This window comes from Rhodamnia argentea, chromosome 7 (assembly GCF_020921035.1).
Source record: "Rhodamnia argentea isolate NSW1041297 chromosome 7, ASM2092103v1, whole genome shotgun sequence".
Classification (NCBI taxonomy): Eukaryota; Viridiplantae; Streptophyta; class Magnoliopsida; order Myrtales; family Myrtaceae; genus Rhodamnia; species Rhodamnia argentea.
In genome coordinates, this window is record NC_063156.1 from 20,245,246 (window position 1) to 20,266,290 (window position 21,045).

The 21,045-nt window shown below is 38.1% G+C and overlaps 1 protein-coding gene and 1 long non-coding RNA gene across 3 annotated transcripts in view; one reads left to right on the forward strand and one right to left on the reverse strand.

Annotated features, from left to right (window-relative positions):
- The window catches only part of LOC115756190 (RNA polymerase II C-terminal domain phosphatase-like 2), a 44,514-nt gene extending 35,973 nt beyond the window's left edge, over positions 1-8,541 (forward strand). The window contains exons 5-11 of one of the 2 annotated variants that reach the window (XM_048281696.1): positions 4,312-4,469; positions 5,235-5,305; positions 5,420-5,525; positions 5,624-5,713; positions 5,838-5,979; positions 6,094-6,354; positions 7,093-8,541. In XM_048281696.1, the coding sequence (XP_048137653.1) occupies positions 4,312-4,469; positions 5,235-5,305; positions 5,420-5,525; positions 5,624-5,713; positions 5,838-5,979; positions 6,094-6,354; positions 7,093-8,441 (2,177 nt within the window). In that variant the 3' untranslated portion in view covers positions 8,442-8,541. The remainder of the gene's footprint in view (positions 1-4,311; positions 4,470-5,234; positions 5,306-5,419; positions 5,526-5,623; positions 5,714-5,837; positions 5,980-6,093; positions 6,355-7,092) is intronic. The other variant, XM_048281697.1, reaches the window with a different exon arrangement.
- On the reverse strand, positions 1,830-17,115 carry LOC125315817. The gene is made up of 3 exons (XR_007199098.1): positions 17,104-17,115; positions 15,562-15,564; positions 1,830-2,018 (listed from the first exon to the last, which is right to left on the reverse strand). It is a non-coding gene; the product is annotated as an uncharacterized LOC125315817 (long non-coding RNA).
- Between the last annotated feature and the right edge of the window lie 3,930 nt (positions 17,116-21,045).

Below are 21,045 nucleotides of genomic sequence, written 5' to 3' on the forward strand. Positions count from 1 at the left end.
TTCATTTTAATTTGTCTGACAAAAGCTGGGAGTTGTCACGGGCCTTTCCAGTGAGCAAAGACATCCCAAGTTTAAAGGGAAATGCGCAAGGCATTTTTTATATTCAAGTGTAAACTACAATCTAGATTATGCCTAACAATATAAGTTGCTGATCAAATGTTTTTGTAGATTGCGAAAGTGATGTGCATGATGTTGGGCTAACTTTTCTTGTCATCAAAATCAATTCCTTTGTCCACAATATTGTGTCACTGGAGCAGGTTTTGATTGAAAAGGTTCCACTTCTTGTTTCTATTAGCAATGCCTTGTTCGCCCAATTAAGAAAAAATCATACTTACCAGATAATTTTGAATGCTGCTTTTTGTAAGGTTAATGCTAAAAAATTCAAGATATAGAAATCCTTGTGTATTTCTCTTGTCAGCATCTTTATTCCCTTTATGCAGATCCATGAAACCAGTGTGCTAGTGAGACTACGTCCCGGATGGGACGACTTAAGGAGTTACTTGATAGCTAAAGGATGGAAAAGGTTTGAAGTTTATGTGTGCACAATGGCTGAAAGAGACTATGCTTTGGAGATGTGGAGGCTTCTTGACCCTGAAGCACACCTAATTAATAAAAAACAACTCTTGAACCGTGTTTTTTGTGTCAAATCAGGCAAGTTCTCTGCTTATGTACAAAATAAGATGCTTGCAGGGGATGGTATATGTGGAGTTTGCAAGTTGATTAAATCTTATTTGTTAATAGTTTGATGGTTTGTCCTCGTGCAGTAATTACTAATTTCATTAGATCCCCACATGCTGATCTGGTTATATGTGGAGTAACTAACAGGAGAATGAATATGCTAAATTGGGGGAGGGGCATGATTTACCAATCTGCATATAGTGTCCATTTGGGTTCTAATGGAAGAACTGTGTGAAAGGGACTAAAGACTGTCATTTGAGTTGCACATCATCCCATCCCTCTCCAGACCTAATGTAGTTGTTTCCCTATAAGATTCACGTGTGAGCGAGATGGGTGCTCTTTCTGACTAGTCGCATTTTTTGTTCATACGGGTTTATGCATGTGCTTAAGTGCTGGTGTAAGAAGGCAAGCAAGTTGAATATCTGACACATTTGTTGTCATTAACTATAGTGCCTGCTACTTGTCAAAAAATACTATACTACATTGACATATCATGTATCAATTCGTATAATTGAGCCGTTGCCGAATTCTTAAGGAGATCAAATAGGTGAAAATGCTAGTGAATTACTTCAAAAGGTAAATACCTATTGAATCAGTCATAAAACAATAGACATTCCATTTTCTTTTTATTCTACTACCAACAGTATAGTTATCTTTACGTAAATCATTTAAATGACCAGTGAGGTTTAGTTGCTTTCCTTTTGTTCTCACTTCCAAGCTTGAACACTATTATTGTTGCCTATCATTGTCTCTTTTTGGCACGCTCCTTAAAGATTTGAACAGGGGCCCACTGCAACATGCTTGGGCAATTTATCGCTTTTCTTATATCATCAAAGTTTATCCACTCCTAACCTCATTTATCTTTTAAACCAATTTCTACTATATTGCTCACTTGATGAATGCATTTTTATGGGGCTGCCATCTTCAAAATTCACTAGCATAGATTGACTTCATAGCTAACAGAACAGGTTTGATTCCGTTGCATCATATAGCTTGCTTGAGACCCCCTCGCCCGCCCCTTTCCCATGCCGGACGACTTAGTTTTTTGTTATTCTACCTAGCCCAGTCCATATCTATATAGCAATGATACTCTCCAGGGGCCTCCATGTCGTGTCCGACATTCTTCAACACTCTCCGATCTCTGACACTCTTCAACTTGGACCGACACGTGGTTAGCGTTCTAGACACGCTAGCGACATGTGAGTCCAGCATCTTAACATGCCATTTCGACACACACGGGGTCAATTTTAAGCATTTTCAATAAATTATCTGTCAAAATGTAACTTTATCAAAAATATATATACTTAAGCCATATATCTAGCCACTCCAAAATAAATATACTCAGCCGGTAAAAAAAAAAAAAGTCTAATCGTGAATTCCTAACAGAAGAAGAAAAAACTCACCGCGATATCATGTATTTATGAAAATATGCATTTAATATGTGTCCCAAAGTGTTGGAATTCTCTATTTTTTTAGAAATCACGTGTCGTGTTGGTGCTGCATAGGTTCATGTGCCGGTATTTGCATGTTTTTCACAAAATCTTCAAGGTCAATTGAATTCGCTCGTCTCTTTTACCCATAGAAGATCATAACTGGAATTGGTAATTAACTCCTGCGTCAGCCTTTAATCAAGAAGTTAAAAGAGAAAGTACCTTTTGGATAGGATTAGTATACCCTACCCTTAAAGGAGCAATGTTCTCACTTGTGAAAGTTCTATGTGATTATTCAGCAGCTTTCTCTGAAAAGGCGGGACAATCTATGTAGTACTCATGGAATGAGATCCTAATATTGAATGCATGTGTTCCTTAGTACACACTACAAATGATTTGAACTTTTTTATTGGATGAGTTATGTTGCTTGTGGAAAGTTTATTTGACCGATCAAAGTGTGGCTTTAGATTCAGTGAAGTTCATTAAATGGCATTGGCATCAGTTTACAGGATTTGTTACATGTGTGCAGACTTAATATCATTTGTTTCCGATATTTATTGGATTGTATGAGACCACCACCCACGGCCCCACTAACTTTAGTCCACCAGCTTTGCAATCTTTCTATTAGATTCTCTTTCTTGTTTTGTGAATTTACGTAGTTACATCTTGAGTGATGCTTCAAGTATGCCAACTTTTGATTGCCTCTCTCTTCTAACTACTCAGATGTTAGTTCTATTACTTAGGTAGCTTCTAGTGACCAACCGTTCATCATTTTCACATTGCTACTCAACTTCCTTCTTCTCAGCAGTGTCTTATTCTTGCGCAGTATGTAATAAATGCCAGGTTCTAGGAAATCGTGCTTAATACATTTGTGAAAAGGACAAAAGCCGATCATTTTAGTTGCGCATTATCCTCTCTCTTCAGAGCTAATGTGGTAGTTTCCATACAGTCCAGAACTATTAGTTTCCCCTATACTACATTGATGTATCATGCCGTAATTCGTATAATTGAGCCATTGCCAATTTCTTGAGGAGATCAAATTGGTGAAAAAGCTAGTGATTTACTCGAAAAGGTACATACTTTTTGAATCAGTGATACCACAATAGACATTCCATTATCATTTTTATTCTACTACAAACGATATAGTTATCTTACTAGAAATCATCTAAATGATCGATAAGGTATAGGTGCTTTTCTTTTATTCTCACTTCCAAGCTTGAATAATATTGACCATCTTCAAAATCCACTAGCATAGATTGACGACATAGCTAATAGAACAGTTTTGATCCATAGCATTATATAACTTGCTTGTGCCCCTCCACCCTCCTTCCCCCCCAAAAAAAAAAAAAAAAATTGCGATAAAGGAAAAACCACACACGCCCGTTGGGCGACTTACTGTTTTGTTTTTCCCCCCAGCCTAGTATACATATGTATGTATTTGCATGTTTTTTACAATAACTTTAAGGTTAATTGAATATGCTTGTCTTCTGTACCCAGAGAGATCATAACTGGAATTGGTGACTAACACTTACCTCAGCCTTCTGTTTCCGTGTTTCATAATTTAATCAAAAACTTAGGAGAGAAAGTACTGTGTGGATAAGATTGGTATATCCCACCCTTATAGGAGCAATGTCCTGACTTGTGAAAGTTTTATGTGCTTATTCAACAGCTTTCTCTGAAGAGGTGGGACAATCTATGTAGTTCATGTGGAATGAGACCCTAATATTGAATGCATGTGTTCCTTAGTAGAGCTATAAATGATGTGAACCTTTATATTGCATGAATTATGCTGCTTGTGGAAAGTTTATTTAACTGATCAAACCGTAGTTTTAGATTCAGTGAAGTTCATCACATAGCATTGGCATCAGTTAATGGGATGTGTTACATATATGCAGACTTACTAACATTTGTTTCAGATGCATATGGGGTTTTATAACACCACCTCCCACAGATCTACTAACTTCAGTTCACCCGGCTTTGCAACCTTTCTATTAGATTTTCTTTCTTGTCTCATGAAATTACATATATCACATCTTGATTCATGTGTGCCACCTTTAGATTCCTATCTCTTCTAACTACTAGGATATTAGTTCCATTGCTTAGGCAAATTCTAATGAGCAACTTTCCTCATTTTCACATTGCTACTCAACCTTCTTCTTTCTTAGCAGTATCTTATTTATGCTTAACATGTTATGAATGCCAGGTTCAAGGAAATCATTGCTAAATGTGTTTCAGGATGGTAACTGCCATCCCAAGATGGCAATGGTGATTGATGACCGCTCAAAGGTCTGGGAAGACTGGGATCAACCACGACTGCATGTAGTTCCTCCATTTGCTCCATATAATGCTCCTCGTGCAGAGGTATCATTAACTCATTATGTCTGTTCCGGATAGTCTTTATTCTAGTAAAAGAAAATTCCACTGAGCTTATTTTGGTGTCTAAATGTCATTATGTTAGTCATACTGAATTGCAAGAGAAATGGGAAGACAGTCACTCGAACAATTAAGGATTGTTATTTTATAGTACTTCTAGACCCGTTTTGGAACTGGGGAGTCTAGCTAAAATATGGGAATCAAATTGTCATTGCCTTTTTTGGCACATTTGGTAAATTTGAATGAGGTGGATGGAAAGCAAAACTTGAAAGGAAACGTTGTCCATTATTATGTATCATTAACAGGAGGGAAAAAAAGGTAACATCATAGATAGACCATTAAATAGGGCTCGCATTTGGCGACTTTTGCATGTATAATATTTGGAATGGTAGTTTGCTTATTTGCTTATAAAAGTTTGAAACCATAAAATTCAAACTGTAAGAAGGTATATTCAAATATGTAAGTTATGCCAAATGCATTAATATTCAGATTTTACCATTTTGATTCATTATAATTCATCCCGATTCCTTTTATCTTATTTCAGTTGCTTCATTCTTATTAATGAAAAGGATCCCAAGTGATATATGAACGAGGATAAAGGCCAACTGTCCAAATGATCTTAGCTATGTTCATTGTTCAGATTTTTTGAATTTTTTTGGCTTTTTTGGGCATTTTGTTGAGGTTTCATCATGAAGTAGGTTTCGCTAGAAATGAAACTATGAACACACATATTTCTTTTTGGGTATTTATCAGGCTGCGAATGCTGTTCCAGTCCTTTGTATGGCAAGAAATGTAGCGTGCAATGTCAGGGGTTGCTTTTTCAAGTAAGTATCTAGATTTCAGTCAAAGTATATAAAGCCATCTCCATTGGAAGATTAGATTTGAGTTGCATTCTGATGTCTGCAGTGTCTGATAGGGATATGATATTTCTCATCCAGGGATTTTGATGAAAACCTGTTAAGGAAAATCTCCAAAGTATTTTATGAAGATGAGGTGGTTACTTTGCCCCATGCCCCTGATGTGAGCAATTACTTGATGTCAGAGGTATCTGAAACTGACTTTTTATAATTTGCGCAAATTAGAGAAATTTGAAGGTCCGTTTAAAGTTCTTAACTAACGATATCATTTTTCCTTGATGTCAGGACTCTGGTTATGTAACAAATGGTGTTGCAAAAGCTCAATTTATTGATGGAATACGCAGTGCTGAAAGCGATAAACGACTTTATCCTCTGGTAACATTTGATAAAGGCTCTGGCCACTTTACCACTTATACATTCATTCAAATCAGGATTTTTGGGGTCCTGATTTTATCGTGAGTGGGTCCAAATTACCTTTTTTCATTTGTTCTCTTTGTAGGGTGAAAAGTGTGCTGTTGATGTGGCTGGCATCCGCGCAAAAGAAACTCCTGATGTAAAATCGGAAACATCCCAGCCAACCATTACAATAATTTCAAACATCGTTGGTCCCAATGCTTCAAGAACACTCATGCCGTCTCAGAGTATGATTCTCCACTGATAGGAACAAACGTTTATCCAAGAGTTTGTAGTTGATATGGGGTGTGCAAGCATGCAATCTTCTGTTAAACAGAATTTTTTCTTTTTTCTTTTTGTAGAAATTGGTTTGCTTGGTAATCTTGCTAGACAAGATTTCAGCTATTCGGATCAGGAATGTGACATGGAAACAAGAATTCTTACTGTGAAGCATGGTCCAGATATGAAGAATCAGGGCTCTAGTGAGTCCCATGTACTATCTAGACCACTGGTGCAGTTACCTGCTGCCAACATCCAACCACAAGGAGGATGGCCTGTGGAAGATATCTCAAACATAGGACATGTAAATTCTGGAAGTCCTCTCTCTGGAAGTCAGCAATCTGGTATGGCACTTTTTTTTTCTATCTTTTGCAAGAGCAATCATTTGCGCTCACTTAGTAATTCGTATGACCACCTCGGGGTTCACCTCGGGAGGATCGCCATAGTTTGGCTCCTCTATGGACTGTTTAAAAGCTATAGAGAATTTAGGCTTGGTCTTCTCTTTTTGAAAACGTTTTTGTGTGATCTCATCATTGCGCATGGAATCTTAGGTATGCCCCTAACTGTCATTGAGGTGTTTTTACTGGTACGAGTTATAAGAGGAGAAATGCTTGTGAACCCTTATTTTGCAGGGAAGTGTATGGATGAATGCTTTAAGTTGAAAGCGGTGAATGCATGATATACCATGTGGTGCATGTTTTATTCGTTTTAGCACTAGACATTTGCACACACATCACGCAATCCAAAACCCCGAGTTGCACTTTAGGAAGCCAACTAGAATTGTATTGAGAAGGCCGAGGTTGTCTGTAAGTCGCAGGCTGTAGCGAGCCAGCTCAACCTTGTTATCTCATGGACCCCATTTTTTTCGTTGGGAGGGGAGCTTCAAGCCCCCCTACTATATATCCCAACCAGGAGACGTCGAACCTCACAAGACATGCGCATGTTTGTGTTTTTTGCCAATCTCTATTCTCTGTCCGAGTTTTCACTATTCTTTATGTCTTAGTATTTGTTTCCTGTGTCAGTAATTGAATTTCTATTTCAAGTAATATGTGATAATCCATCAAGTAACCTTCATGATTTAGATAAAAAGAGGAGGTACGACATCAAGATCATTAACCCTCCCAATAGCGAACTCTTGGAATGGTGGAACAGGCTAGATCAAAGTGGCCACGATTACATCAATTCAAAGGTTGGAAAACTTGTGTCCTTGCTTCATGCCGAGACCCTCATCAGTCCAGTCAGGGCATTGGCTCACTTTTGGAATCCCGCAACATCCACATTCGTGTTTGGTAGACATGAATTGGTCCCAACTATTGAGGAATACAATGTTGCCATAGGAATTACCTCAATCACTAAACTTGTTAGGCCTCCCATCGGTTTAAAGCCCGTAAGTGTCTTAGCTAGTTTTTTGAATATTAAAGCTGAGGAGATAGATAAGGTTTTGAAAGCTAATAGAAATAGTTGTCCACTCACCTTTTTAGTTGAACATTATGCATATCCGACCAAGCAATCCATGCGTCAGTCCTCTAGGGTGTTTCTCCTAGCATTCTTTGGTTTCGTAGTTTTTCCTGATAGAATGAACGCCATGAATCCATTAGTTGCACATCTAGTTGGGCAAGTATGTCGTGGAATGAATTTCACCAATATGATTTTAGCTGAAACTTTCTTGTCTCTCACACGTTTTAAGAACAACAAAAGAGGAAGCTTGCATGCACCGGTTGCAATTTTGCAAATATGGTTTTTTTCCCACATCAAAGAATTCGGTTTCAATATGGAGATACATGAGATTAATGAGCACACTTACCCAATAAAAAGGTTTTTGGAAGAATCGAAATTCATTCCAAGAAAGTCTTATTCCGAATGGATAAGCTTTCTGAAGAACATTGCTCCTAAAGAAATCCTATGGCACGTTAGGTGGACCCGATTCCATGCTGCCCGTCTTACTCACCAATTGGATAATCCAGTCCCCTTAATGGGATTCACGGGGTGTACATCCTATTACCCCCTTAGGGCTATTAGACAGTACGGCGCTCTTCAGGAAATCCCACCTCCTCTAAAGTCGGACCTCTTCCATTTGGACTTCACCCAGAAGGATCTGAGTGGATCCCAGCCATGCATCTGCCAAATGAGTGAATCTCAGTCATGCATCTACCAAAAGAAGGTGGACTACATCGAAAGTGCTTGGCACGATTGTCGTCCGCAGGAGATTACCTATGTTGAACAGTTGCAAGGAGAAATTGAGGAACACCGAGCATCCCTAGAATATATTAACCGTCCGGTGGATCCCGAGTGCTTGCTCTCCATACCGGACATACCAGTGAAACCCACGCAGGCTGCTCTCCGAGAACAAATTGAGCAGCTTAAGCGGGAGCGGGATGAGGCGCAAACTAATGCCTCTAATTTGGCCCTGCAGATTAAGAGATTGCGTTAGACCTATAAGTGGCCTCATTGTATCTAGAGTGCATTTCATGTACAAAGTACATTGAAATCAATAGTGTTTTCTTTGATGATTCATATGGGTGTTGGATTGATATACGTGAATTAACCTTTCAATGGTGCTTTTTCTTATTATGAAATCTTGGCAAAAGATTAATTTCTCCTAAATAGGGATTCGAGGCAAGGTACAGTTGCTTTGCTTTTTGTGACAAGAGACTACCTTAATGAAAGTACATTTTTTTTATATTTATATCCATTTCATTTTCGAAGATAAGACTATCGTAACAGCTGCTTGAAGATCTCCAATCAATAGGGCTGTCAATTATGCTTGACCCTACTCAACCCTACCGTATCCGACCGTACCCAACCTTATTTTTGGGGTATTTTAGGGTAGGATAAAGAACAAATTTGGGTGACAAAGGGTATTTTAGTGATTTTGGGTAGGGAAGGGTAGGGTAGGGCTATAACCCTGGCCCTAGCCCATTCCCCCAACCGATGGGCCAATACCCCGTTAACCCTACCTAATACGACGGGCCTCAATCTGTGATCTCTCGCCTTCCACGCCCACCTCCTCGTCTCCCCTCTCGTCCATGTGCTCTCGGCCTCCGATGACTAGCTAATTGCTTGCCAAATCATCAACCCGATCATCCTTTTGTCGGGTTTCGGGGTCGGATCGGCATTGGTTGGTGAGTTCGGGCTAGGGTTTCGGGCCTGCTGTGTTATTGCATGCTGGTGTGGAGTTGATGCCAAGTTTATGTGGTAAGCGCAATTTCACGAATTTGATGTTGTCATTGTTCGGGCTCTTTTGGCTTGTGAAGAGAAAACGACGAAAGGGGTGTTGATTGTCCAACTCAGTTTTGATTCACAAAATTTTGGTTTGTTCTTTTCTTGTGAGATCATTCACTTGTTTTCATGCTCGCATCTCTCTCCTATCCATTTCATTAGTGTTTGTGTGTGAACACGTGGGCGTAAGTGTTTGAAATTTTGATTCCTTTCATGTTGAATCACACTATTTTAGATACCTTAGACGCATTGATTTACACTTAGACGTTTGATGTTCTATTGCTCAATATCCATCTACATCAACATCTTCATTGGTGGTAATCCAGTTATTTCATATTTAGGCTCTATTTTGCCTACCTAGTCATTGCGATTGCGTTTCATGTTTTTACTAATCATCGATTCATCAATGTGATGTCATCGGTCTTCATAAATGTTTATAGGCGTTGAACATCGCTATTGAAGTCTTTGTTTGGAGTGGATGGTGATTGGTATTACGAAATATGCCCATATGCTACCCACTGCAACTCCGTCTGACCTTGCTACCATTAAACTAACATGACTTCCCTTTCTGCATAAGTCGGGTGCATTCTAAGGCATTGCTCCGCCTTGAAATTTGGGTGGGCCATCAAAGTTGCCCGGTGGGCCTAGGAGCATCCGTCTGTCCAATTTCTAATGCCATGAGATAAAATTGAGAGGGATTTGTTGGGCTAATCCAACATCGATCCAAACGGTCGCTTTAACTCTTAATATATTTGACGCCGGTTCCCACATCAATCACTTCTTGCTTGAGGTGTACCATATGTGTCGGGTAACCAAATAGTGGGTTTTGCTGAAAAACCATCTTACTTTTCCGAAAACTAAAGGAATGAGCGAACAGCCCTGTAAATGAAATTACTAAGCCTAAAACAGGAATGTCGACTTCATACTCAACAAAACTATCCTATGGTCTATTGTAAAACATGAATCTTCATTTGCAAATCATCAAATGCGTGGTGTCCACCACATAAATCTGTTCAAATGTCCCGAACACATCAATTCATTTAGTTCACATCAAACGGCCACTCCTAACTCCTTAATTCATGCATATCCGAGCCATCAAATAGTAATTCATATCCCGAAAATGCTTACTTGTGTATTCAATGTTACCTAACGGTAAATGTCCGCATAATCACCTTTAAGGGAATGACGGCCGATAATATACCCACCATATGAACCCTTGGGACTTTAAGGGAACAACGGCCACTCCTAGCTCCCCAATTCATGCCTATCCGAGTCATGCGTCATTCCTCGGATGACCTGCTCAAACACATTCTTGCGGATGCATGATTCAAATTATTTTAATGCGAGAAAATATCGTCGTGGCTCAATGCAATAACACTCGTATCGCACCTAAAATACACACAATTCATGTCAATATAATGCAATACCTTGTTTAAGTAACAAACGGATGTTACCGCATTAGATCTAAAAATCACATTTCCCTTCGATTGAATATTTTACTTTACTACGACTAACGGACGAACACGTAATAGGATTAAAGGGGACACAGCGGCGTGGCGTCGATGGGGCCAGTGGAGGCGTGATGCATGAGGTAGCGCGACGAGGAGGCGACGGGTGTCACACTCCCGGTTGAGGTGATGACGACAGCATGAGGCAACGTGTCGGTGGTGGTGGAAGGTCGACGTGGGGCATGAGGGGAGAAAGAGAAGATGGTGGGATGACGTTTGCGGTGCCAAAATGGGGAACATCATCTTTTTATAATGCAAAAAGCTTCCAAGATTTTTAGTCAACTACTTATTGATTAAGTTTCATAAAGTCTTGATCTTAGTCAATATTCATTAATTACTATCCACTTAGCTCCATTTGATTGGACTACTTACCATCCTATGACAATCTAGAGTTAGGTTAGCTACTCGGCTTCATATGATTGGTCCACCTATTCTAGTTTCTAGAACATGGCTATTTATCGCTTCCTAATTGGGCCATCTAGCTTTCTTCTAGAAACTAGTTCATTTATTCATGTTAAGTTTTCATTAGCCTAATTAAGTTGTCTTATTAGTATTAATTAATCTTTCGAGATGAAAGTCGATGGTGGGACAAAACGAAACGGAGGGCGAGACCGTTAGTGGTGGCCGATCGGCGGCACCACCTCCGGGCGGCGCGACAGCGTGGTCCAAGTGTAGCGGTGATCCCCAATCTAGTCACGAGGCGGCCAGGCACAGCAGGCCGAGTGGCATCCGTACTGGTCACCGGTCGGGCGTGCCTTGCCCTTGATTCATTGTCATTCATTGCCCTTTCTCGTGCCGTGTCCCTTGTTATTTTGCCCTCTTCGTCAAGTTTTCCACGTATGTGAACGCATTTATATCATCTTAACTTTGGCAATCCTATTAGTCCGAACTCATTTATGTTTTCTTGACTTTGTTAATGAAAGCGACATTGATATTATCTTATCTTAAGCTATGAAATTGATGTTATTCCTATTATTACCCTAATGCTTGAAAATGACATTTCTATTTGTCATTTACCTCTCGACTTCATATTGACTTATGAAAAATGACATTGATTCTATCTTGACTTAGCATTCACTTACCAAAAAATGACATTTTTACACTCACCGGTGTTTGGACAAGAGAATGGGAGTATCACGGTAGCGGAGCCGGGCAACGGCGGCGGCGGCGGCCTACCGGCGCCGGCCCACTAGACGACCAACACAGCCCCGGTCGATGCATGATCGGCCTCGGTTGGGCTAGCGTTCGGCGCCGTCCAATGCTTGCCAGGCTTGTCCGTGGCAGGTCGGCATCGACCAAGCAATCTTGCACTTTCGGTTGTCGATCGGCTGTCCCGTTTTGGCGATCTCATCCTTATTTATTCATCAATTAACTTTTATAATCAAAGGTTAATTATAATTTATTAATATGAGAATTTTGGGGTCGTCACAACCGACATATTTCGGAATTTTGATTACAAGTTCAATCAAATCTCAAATTTAATATCCCAAATTCTTCTGGCTACTAAAAAGACCCTAACAAACAACTTTTAATTTTTAAGAGTTTACAAAAAAGGACTCGAAGTAGGTCAAAATTGCGACTCAAAACCGTGAAGAACTGAATAGTTTTTGGATTCAAAATTCCATCATATTTCGTGAACTTCTAGCAAGTTTTGTGGATACCAAATGTGCCTGAAATTTGATCATATATTAATATATTATGTGTTAAGATGCTGGGGGAAACTTTCATAAAGAAAACATTCACAAATTTGAATCAGAAAAATTCATAAAAATCGCAGAACATATAAACGATTCGGAAACAAAACATGAATCAGCGGTTAACAAGCGGTTTTCACATTCTAACTTCATACTTCTTTGAGCTAGCAAACAACATCCAATTGTGACGTGCCATATATCAAATCAAAGCTCAAGATGTGAAGTTTGATTGCACAATTCACAACTTTTCCAAATTCAAACATTTTTGAACTCATGTCGGTGATAGAAAATTGGTCACTCAATGAATGCAAAAATCACATATTAATCCTATCATTTATTTAACATATCACAAACACGATCAATCACCAAAACACAATAATATAACAACCGACCAGCAACTAATCCAAACTCCATATGAATAACGGCCATTACACATCCTCTTGATGCATCAAGTCTTATCTTAAGTAAGGATGGACAAACCTCTTGATGAAAAATCTCAGAGCTTGATTGAGCTATTCGGCCACGTCTTGAATTCCTTGAAATGATTGAGATATAGCTCATCTTTTTCTCTATATTTCTTCATCGATGATTCATCGCTAATACGAAACTATTGTTCAATATAAAACATAGCGAAATCGGTGTAGAAAACATGTGCTAAACAAACCGGAGCAAAAAATGAATCACATAGCTTAATCCATTGCCTCAATCTTCGGTGTTGCTGGAAAGCGAAGGACTAGTAGCTTTAGAGATATTAAAATTCAAAGATCTACGGAATCTTGCTTCTAGTCCGAATTAGTGGAAGTAATAGCCGAGAGAGATCTTGAATCTCTTGAATAGGAGAAAAAACAATCTTATAATCTACTTTGCCGAGAACTCCTGGATCGAAGAAATGACTTTAAATAGTTGCTGGATTCGCAAAATTGTATGGCCCAATTTGAGGATATTAATCACCGACAAAGGAAAAACTTGTGCTAGAATGATAGAGCAGAGTTTCTGCTGTTGTGACTAGAGATTGCTAATTCTTTGGCAAGGAAACATCACCAAAATCAGTAAAGACGGAAATGGATAAGCCGAGAATCAACAAGCAATCTCCATGACCTTGATCACCTCCTTCTACGATTCCATGATCGTCTTCTTCACGACCTCCAAGGGAAGAAGGAGAAAGAAACATAATGCTTCTATGACGCCTGGACCCATCACATTCTACCACTACAATACTGATTATTTACTTATTATTAATTTATTGGGTTTTCGAGAAAAGAAACGACGTAAGAACACGGTCAAACTACCATAAAGTTCATGTACCATAGTCATATATAGATCAATACATCACTAGTTTACAACCAACTAGAATCGAATCGGTTTTAAGTACAATCCTCGGGGAATAACCTTGGGAGGGCCTTAAAAAGGTGTTTATCGTCTCTACCCGGTACACCCAACTAAACAAGTATACACAACATCAGAAACCCCAAAAACTCCCCAGCTCTAAAGTCGGTCAATCTATGGTTCACAAGTATCGGTTAGCATATACATAACACACAAATATATATATATATATGCATCTAAGTAGCCCGGGATCCTTCTAGACCAAGCCGCTACTTGCTCCTCCGTTGTTGCTGCTGCCCACATAATCATAAGGTAACGGACTAAAGAGGCCACTCTCTAACCAGCCATAGACGGCTATAAAGCGGTCTTGGACAATTCCTACATCTATCCCTCCATAGACCCATAGGATGCAAGTGAGTCGCACAAATTCGAGGCACGGAGCCTTAGGAATAGTGAAGGAACTAAGGTCCCACGTAAGACAAATGAGCGCACCATAAGAGGCGGAGGGAAGAGCGGGGAGGTTGGCCATAGTTAATTACCTAAAAGAATATCAACGATAAAAGGGTGAAATAAAACTCAGCAAGTTAATTCTCTAAATCACCAACTAATCTATCCAATGAGATGAACAGGTGACGATAATTCAAGTAAACAGCAAAGTTCTAATCGACCATAAACATAGTATTCGCTTGGTAACGTACTATGAGTGGTAGCATAATAGGATGCGATGCTATGAGTGACAATCATGATTATATGTGCATGTAGCATGTCAATGGGCACTATTGTAACCCGACCATTTCGGCCATATGCAATTTCGATGTTGTCTCGCACCGCTTCGTAGACCGGCCCAAGCACACAGCAGAGCCACCCAATCATACAGCAAAGTCTTCCAATAACTCCATAGGGTGTAACATCCGAACGCGATGCCTCTCTCCACGAATCTTATTCGGTTCAAATTCATGATATGCAAAACCATGTCCGTGTGCAGTATCAATGCATGCTTTATGTCATGACATGCCGTGCCCGCAATAATAGTTTTTACTACCATAATGGCAATACTATCTATCAAGCGAATATGGGCCTATCGGTCAATTCGATAAAGCATATTAACGTTACTCCTAAACATTTGTCAGAAATAACAAACCAGAATTAAACTAATCAACTAACGAATGGAACACGGGTCTCCTAGAGAGCTGTCACGCTAATCCTTATCACTTAACTCGAATTCTAGCTCCTAGAGCTTCTCCGCCACCAATCCTTTGTTGCACCTTCGCAAATCATCGCCCGTCGCACTCCATTAACTCATTCACTCAACCAGGTCCGAACTATAAGTAGGTTATTCTAGCAATATCAATAGCACATATGTACCTCCAAAAATCGAATTTGTCCTCTCATGGGCAACCTATTCGTTATTCAATTTCAACGGTCCGACCTCCAAATCCACAAACCCGATGCCACAAGGATCTCACATAGTCAGAATCTGTGACATGCAACAAGTTTGCGGCCATGCACGCCTACGCTTCCACCTCGGGTCTTACGCCTCTAAAACATCAATACGTCGCCTTTTGCGACGATTCAACTACCCATCCAGTTCACCCAAGCCTCAAGGATCTTTATTCTACTAAAATCTAAGATATGCAACTAAGATCGACTACCAACAATTGAAGAATTTGAAATTGGACTTGCTGGACATGAGTTGAGCTGCACTTCTCGATCACACAATCACATTTTCGCGACCAAATACCCAATTCGCAACACCCATTGCCTCGCCTTGACATATATACAATTAGCTTCGATAAACTACTACCCACTACTCTAAGGCTGAGGCCAATCAATAGCTCATCCACCACTCGGCTCACCGTTCCCGACTCACATTGGAAAAAGTTAGTAAATGGATTAGAGAATTCACTTGCCTTAGTTTTTGTCGCGAGCCCGAACTTGAGCTTGCCATGTTGGTTCCCTTGTGGTGGCGCGAAACGATCGACTAGACGGAGGAAGTTGAGCTAAAGAGGAAAGAAACGTGCTAGCCGGCGACACCATCGAGGAGAAAAAATGAGAAGGGGTGGATGGGTTCACATTCTTATGCTTTTGTTGCCCCAAATGGGCTCTTATTCAAGTTTGTAAAAATTGGGCTTGTATTTACTGCTAAAGTGAAATGTTTGGGCCTTACATTTAGGGAAATATGCGGCTGCCGGCTAAATAAAAAGGCCAAGCTAGTTCTCACTTCCTTTTTTTTTTTTTATCACGAACCGGCCATCCTATTCAACTAGGTCGGTTCTTGTCGAGCCAAGTCCTCCATATAGCCCCATTGTCTTAAGTTGGATTTGGGCCATAGTTCTTCGATGGGTTCTACACGGTTAGATTCATTTATGCCGAAATTTTTTATAGTGGGTTGGACCCAACCTCTTACCACTTGATTATTGTTTTTTTTATCGGGCATGTTAATTAATTCAGTAGCTTAACTTGAATCATCTACTACTTTGCTCCGCATAAGTCGGCTTTCCAATCCGTTTCGACTATTTCTAGCTAGTTTAGAACTAATTAAAGGAGCATTACAACTTTCCCTCGAGAGGAGAGAGAATCAATGGAGTTGAAAATGTCCAACGAGAAAATCTTTTTTTTTTCTCCTTGCTCATTTTTTGCTCTTCCTTAAGCTTTTCTCTATGCTTCTCCCTTTTCTCCTTTTCTTCTCGGTCGCTCTCTCTTTTTAATCTCAATCTTCTCTTACCAAATCACCTCCAAAAAATCACCACCATCCCTCTCACGACCCCCAGTGAACTTTTTTTTGTCCTCCAAGAGAAATCCAATCCCCCCTCCCGCTCGCTCGCCTTTGTTCCCTCCGTATACTATCCTTTTCTCCCATATTCTCTTCTCAAGAAAACCGTTAGGCCGGTTCTTTTTTTTTTTTTTTTTTGTCTTCACATGGAAGATTCTGGAATGGGTTTAACCTTGGTGAAGAATGTTGTCGTTGGTCCGAGGTTCTTGGGAGAGGAATTGGGAAATTGGTTTTGGCGGTTGACCGGGTCGGATCAGGTTGGGTGAGGTCCGATCTGGCCGGCCCGGTTCGAATTTTTTCCAATTCGATGCCCAAATAACCTATTTTCATGAAATTGAACTTGTAATTGAAACCTAGGACATATTTATGACTTTGGTACATAAAGCTTTTGCCTGATTTAATTATGTATAAAAGCCCCAAATTTCTTGACATTGGCAAATTCGAACCTTCACTGACCAAATATTGAAAATTTGACTTCACCAATGTGTTTATCATGATTGATTATGGTTGGGTAAACGTTAGTTTTGGTTGAAAATGACTATTTGAACAAAAACCCTAAATTTGGTCCAAAACTCCCCAAAATTAGGTCAAATTTCGAATATATCCAAATTATGAAATTAGTTTCACCAAAGTGAAATTAAAGGTCTCTAAATTAAGTGTCATAATTGACTTAAAGTATGGAAAATGACTCGAAGAGGTTCAATTTGGATTTTTGGCTCGATTATGGCATGAAATCTCATGACTTGGGAAAGACCATGGTATTAATCAAATTTTGTGAATCTAAAGTGGCCAAAATGAAATTATAATAAAAATTAAAATTTTTACTATTTTTTCATTTTTTTTATCACATTTGGTATTTTTCTTAATTTTCGGTTATTTTTTAGTGAAAAATCCAAAAATACCAAAACAAAAAATACAAAAATTATTTTTTGGTTAAAATTGGTTCCTTATGCTTGGGCAAGCATTCTAAAGTTGATTTTTTAATTTTATGAATTTTACTTGATTTTTAATTATTATTATAAAAAAATTAAAATGATTAAAAAAAATCAGGTATGAACATATAGGAATAGATAGGATATGATATAAAATTTAGGAATTTTTCTATATAATATCCATTGTTTGGTTAATTATGATAATAAAGCTAGATATTTTCATATCTCATTATATTTATTGTCTGGTATGAACAATATATCGAAGTAAATGAACTTGAAATTGCAAAAACTAGATAGTAAGAATTTTTTATAATTCACTGCTGAAGAAATCACAAATGCACAAATAGAGATAACCTACACCAATCAATTCATAATTATTGTATGATTTACATCTTAAATAAAATAGGAGCTCATTGCAGCATTCTAGAGACATAGGTTCGAGCATGACAAGAAATGCAAACGGGGTATAGCAACATCAACAAGGTAAATTAGCCGGCGTACGCCGGATCTAATAAAAGAGAGAAAACATAATTTTTTTTTTTCGCAATTCCATAAAATGTAGCTCTTGGATTATCTCAACGTTTTCGTGAAACTTCAATGTGAACCGTAAAATTATGGAAAATAATGATTTTTGACTTTTTTATTTCTTTCATAGACATTTTACGGGAACTAAAGAGCTATGGAGGAGAAGGAATTTTGGCTCTCTTGTCGTTTTCATGGAGTTTTGATGTGAACAAAGAATTACAGTGGAGTCGTGAAGTTTTAACATGAATAAAAAAATACAAATAAGAAGAAGATGGAAAAAACTAGAGGTATGTTTCAAGTTTGATTTGTTCACTTAAAAGCGGGCATCCGCTACTTCCTTCTTATTTACTTCATTTTTAATTATTTTTTCTCTTTTTTATTCATTTCCATTATTCCTTAATAAAATTTTTATTAAATATTAAACTATACTAATTGACTTGCAATATGTAATTAATATAGATAATGTATATAAATACGAAACATGTATTATAGAGTTGAAAGAAATTTAAGTATATAAATAAAAATAAAATTGTCCATCATTTTTCCATTATTTTGAATTATCTTTTTTTTATATTAGAATCCAAATACTATCTTATATCTAGTTATTATCTTAATTTTTCTAAGTTAAGAATTTTTTTATTAGAGAAAAAATAGATTTTTTACAATGGAGATAAAAGAAATCCTATCCATCTTATTTATCCAACCTTCCTCATGGGATATTTTTGTGTGGGCTATATCCCCCTTATATCACATGATAAGAAAATTTTTATCATATCCCAACTTTTATCATGGCCACCAAACGTAACCTAGGTGCTCTAAAGCCTTAGTTTGATCAAATTCATTCCAAATAAAGTGCAATCTACCCTATCCAACAAACATTCAACTATTGGTGGCAATATCAAGCATGGCAATGACACTATTTTATTCAAAATCGATGTTGAATCATCAAAACAATCTATTATATGACCAATATTTGTTAATACGACTAAATCTCATAAATACGTAGTAAATCAGCAACAAATTAGACATGACCAAGTACTATCTACATACTTAATTTTAGTTCCAGCAAGATTGAAGTTCAGCCAATGCATGATTCCTTCCTAAATTAACATGAATTTCGTCATAGGACCAAGCATATATGTGACATCTCGAATTTTCAATATACTAGAAATAATTAGAAAGTAAAATAAATCTTCTTGACATGTTCTTTAAGTAACCTTTAGAAGAGGCTATTTCGTAACTTTTTGAAAAAGTTATTTCGAATTTTGTCAAGAAAGCTATTACTTACCTTATTTAGGAATTTTTTCAAAAAAAATTTTTAGAAAATATAATATAAAGAAATAGTTCTTGAATTGATATTTATAAATCAAATAGAATAGGAGATCAATGCTAAGTCAATTAAATTTTTTTAAAAGATAGGAATAATGTCATTTTCAATCATTAAATAATAAGGATGAGAATAATGTCTCTTTCAAGTAATTAATGATAGAATAAGATAAATATCGCTTTTAAGTAATTAATGCTAGGATAAAATCAATGTCCTTTTCAAGTAATTAATGTTGGAAAACTCCTATAAATAAGGGTACAATATCTTCATTCCGTCATCCACCAATCCTCTCCCTCTCCCTTACATACTATCCATATTCCTTTTTACTCCCCTTCTCCCTCATGCCAACCTCCCACTCTCGGCCACCCCACCGATGTTGCCGCTTCACGTCATCCACTATTCGCCGTCACGTCGTCCAACCGTGCCACACGCTGTCTTACCGCCACGCCGCCGTGCATCGTCCCCACTCCATACCTTACACATTACACATAATTTTAGGTCCCGGCAATCGGTAAAGGTAAAAGAGATTACTAGATCTAACGTGGTAACATCCGTTTGTTATTTAAATGAAGTATTGCATTAGATTGATGTGAATTGTGTGCATCTTATGTGCGATACAAGTATTAATGCATGACAATGTTTTCTTGCATTAAAATGATTTGACGCATGCGCCTGCAAAAATGTGTTTGTGCAGATCATCCGACGATCGACGTATGGCTCGGATAGGCAAACGTTCCCTTAAAGTCTCAAGGGCTCGTATTGTGGGTATATTGAGCCGTCATGCTTATGAAAGTGATTATGCGAGATGTTTACCTTTAAGTAATGTTGAACCCACAAATGAGCGTTCTCGGGATACGACTTACTAACTATGGCCCGAATAGGCAAATATTTATGGCCCAGATAGGCACAAAAATTAGCAAGCCAGGAATGACCATTTGATATGACTATCATGGATTGATGTGGTCATAGTATTTGAACAAAAGTTATATGGTGGATTCCACGCATTTGATGATTTACAAATAAAGGTTCATGCTCATATTTACAAAAGATCGCAAGATAGCTTTGTCGAGTATAAAGCTAACATTCCTACCTTAGGCCTAGTAATTTCATTTACTAAGCTGCTTGCTCATCCCTTTATTTTATTTTTCAGGAAATTGATGGACTCACCACGAGCTCATTTGTTTGGCCAGTCCACCCATATGCATATGTACCAAAGTGATGCTATCGATGTGGAGTCTTGAGATGTGGGTGATAGAAGTTGAGAGAGATAGAGTATGAGAGTGAGTAGTTAACCTCTTTCGTATTTTATTTGTAGTGTAATAAATAAGAGGTTATATGATGATGTAAGATATATTGATGTATATATAAAATTATGTGTGTTTATGTATGGAAGTTGCTATGTCTTCTATTTCAATATGCCCAACGTTAGAAATAAAGGTTGGCGGAAAATAAGGAAAACTATTAAAGAAAAATATAAACAGGATGATAAGGGGAAATGTCCTAGGATCGTTACAATATATATGGATAGTTGAAATAACACCAAATTGATGCCAAATCTTTATCAAATCAAACGAATACTAGGACGGATAGCAAACACATATTTATGACATGGCTATTGACCATACATCACTTAATTAACATACAAATTAAAACAGAAAATTTATGACATGGAAATCAAGGAAGATAAGCTAGGATCAAGTCCATCTCATGCAAAGAAACATTTGGCCAAAA